Source organism: Trypanosoma equiperdum (assembly GCF_001457755.1).
Source record: "Trypanosoma equiperdum strain OVI genome assembly, contig: ctg_539, whole genome shotgun sequence".
Classification (NCBI taxonomy): Eukaryota; Euglenozoa; class Kinetoplastea; order Trypanosomatida; family Trypanosomatidae; genus Trypanosoma; species Trypanosoma equiperdum.
Genome location: NW_027124464.1, coordinates 856 through 1,835, shown reverse-complemented (window position 1 = coordinate 1,835; position 980 = coordinate 856). Strand labels below are relative to the sequence as shown.

Sequence of the window (980 nt, the reverse complement as noted above, 5' to 3'; positions counted from 1 at the left end):
CTGCTGTACACGACGCATGCAACATACGAAGCAGGCAGGCTAGACGAGTTCGGGCTTATGCTGCAAAGTATGGGCAGCGCAACAGGACAAACTTGCCTCGCGACGACAAGCGGTACGGCAGCGGCGAAATCCACAGCCGCCTCTGGTTTTACATGGTGTCAACGAACATTTGAAACTACTCTTACAGGAACGCCACCCGACCAACTTCCAGATGCTGCCGAACTGCTCAAGCCGACGGCGGACGCAAGCCAAAGCACAGTCGGCAGCGCCACAGACTGTCCCCTAACCGACTGCACAGCCACCCAAAATCTGCTAAACGGCGGCGGAGTGCTCGGCAAACAAACATTCACAGCTGCCAACGGAAAGATCGAAATAACGGAAACTAGCGCAAAATTCAAGAAGACAGACGCAGCGAACTCGGCAACCTCAGCCAAGCAAGGCCTGCAAGCGGCTCATTACTTTCTAAAAGAACTCAAGGACAGCGATACGCAAACAAAAAGTGATGCAGGAAACAAGACAGCCAACGACATCATAAAGGATCTAAACTTCAAAGAGTATCTGAAGAAAGTGTTGGTAGCAGAGACGCTGCCTGACAACAGCGTCATAGACACAATATACGGCAAGGACACCGATGACTTTCGCAAAGCTTTTTGGGGACACGTCGAGGAAACCGTTATACCCAAAGAAGCCACAGGAAGAACCAAAGACGCAAAACTTGGAGCCATCAACAACCTGAAAGAGCTACATCTAGCAGCAATATATTATCAGACACAAACCTGGGATAAATTGGCAGAGAAAGCGGAAACAGTTAAGAAACTTCAAGACAAAAGTGAAAAGAAAGATTTAAAAACAGCAGAAACTACTTGCAATGCAGCCAAAGACGACCGAGAAGCATGTGAAAACTTAAAGGATAAGGGGTGCTTTTTTAATTCTAAGAGAGAAGATGGAAAAACTGTGAGTTAAAAAAGAGTTAAAAAGCA

The 980-nt window shown here is 47.2% G+C and overlaps 1 protein-coding gene across 1 annotated transcript; it reads left to right on the top strand.

The window, feature by feature from the left end:
* Positions 1–57: 57 nt before the first annotated feature.
* On the top strand, positions 58–963 carry TEOVI_000227300 (Trypanosome variant surface glycoprotein (A-type), putative; the record flags this gene model as incomplete). Its single annotated transcript, XM_067225367.1, has 1 exon — positions 58–963. One exon carries the CDS (start codon positions 58–60, stop codon positions 961–963), a length of 906 nt encoding a protein of 301 aa, XP_067081468.1.
* Positions 964–980: the final 17 nt, after the last annotated feature.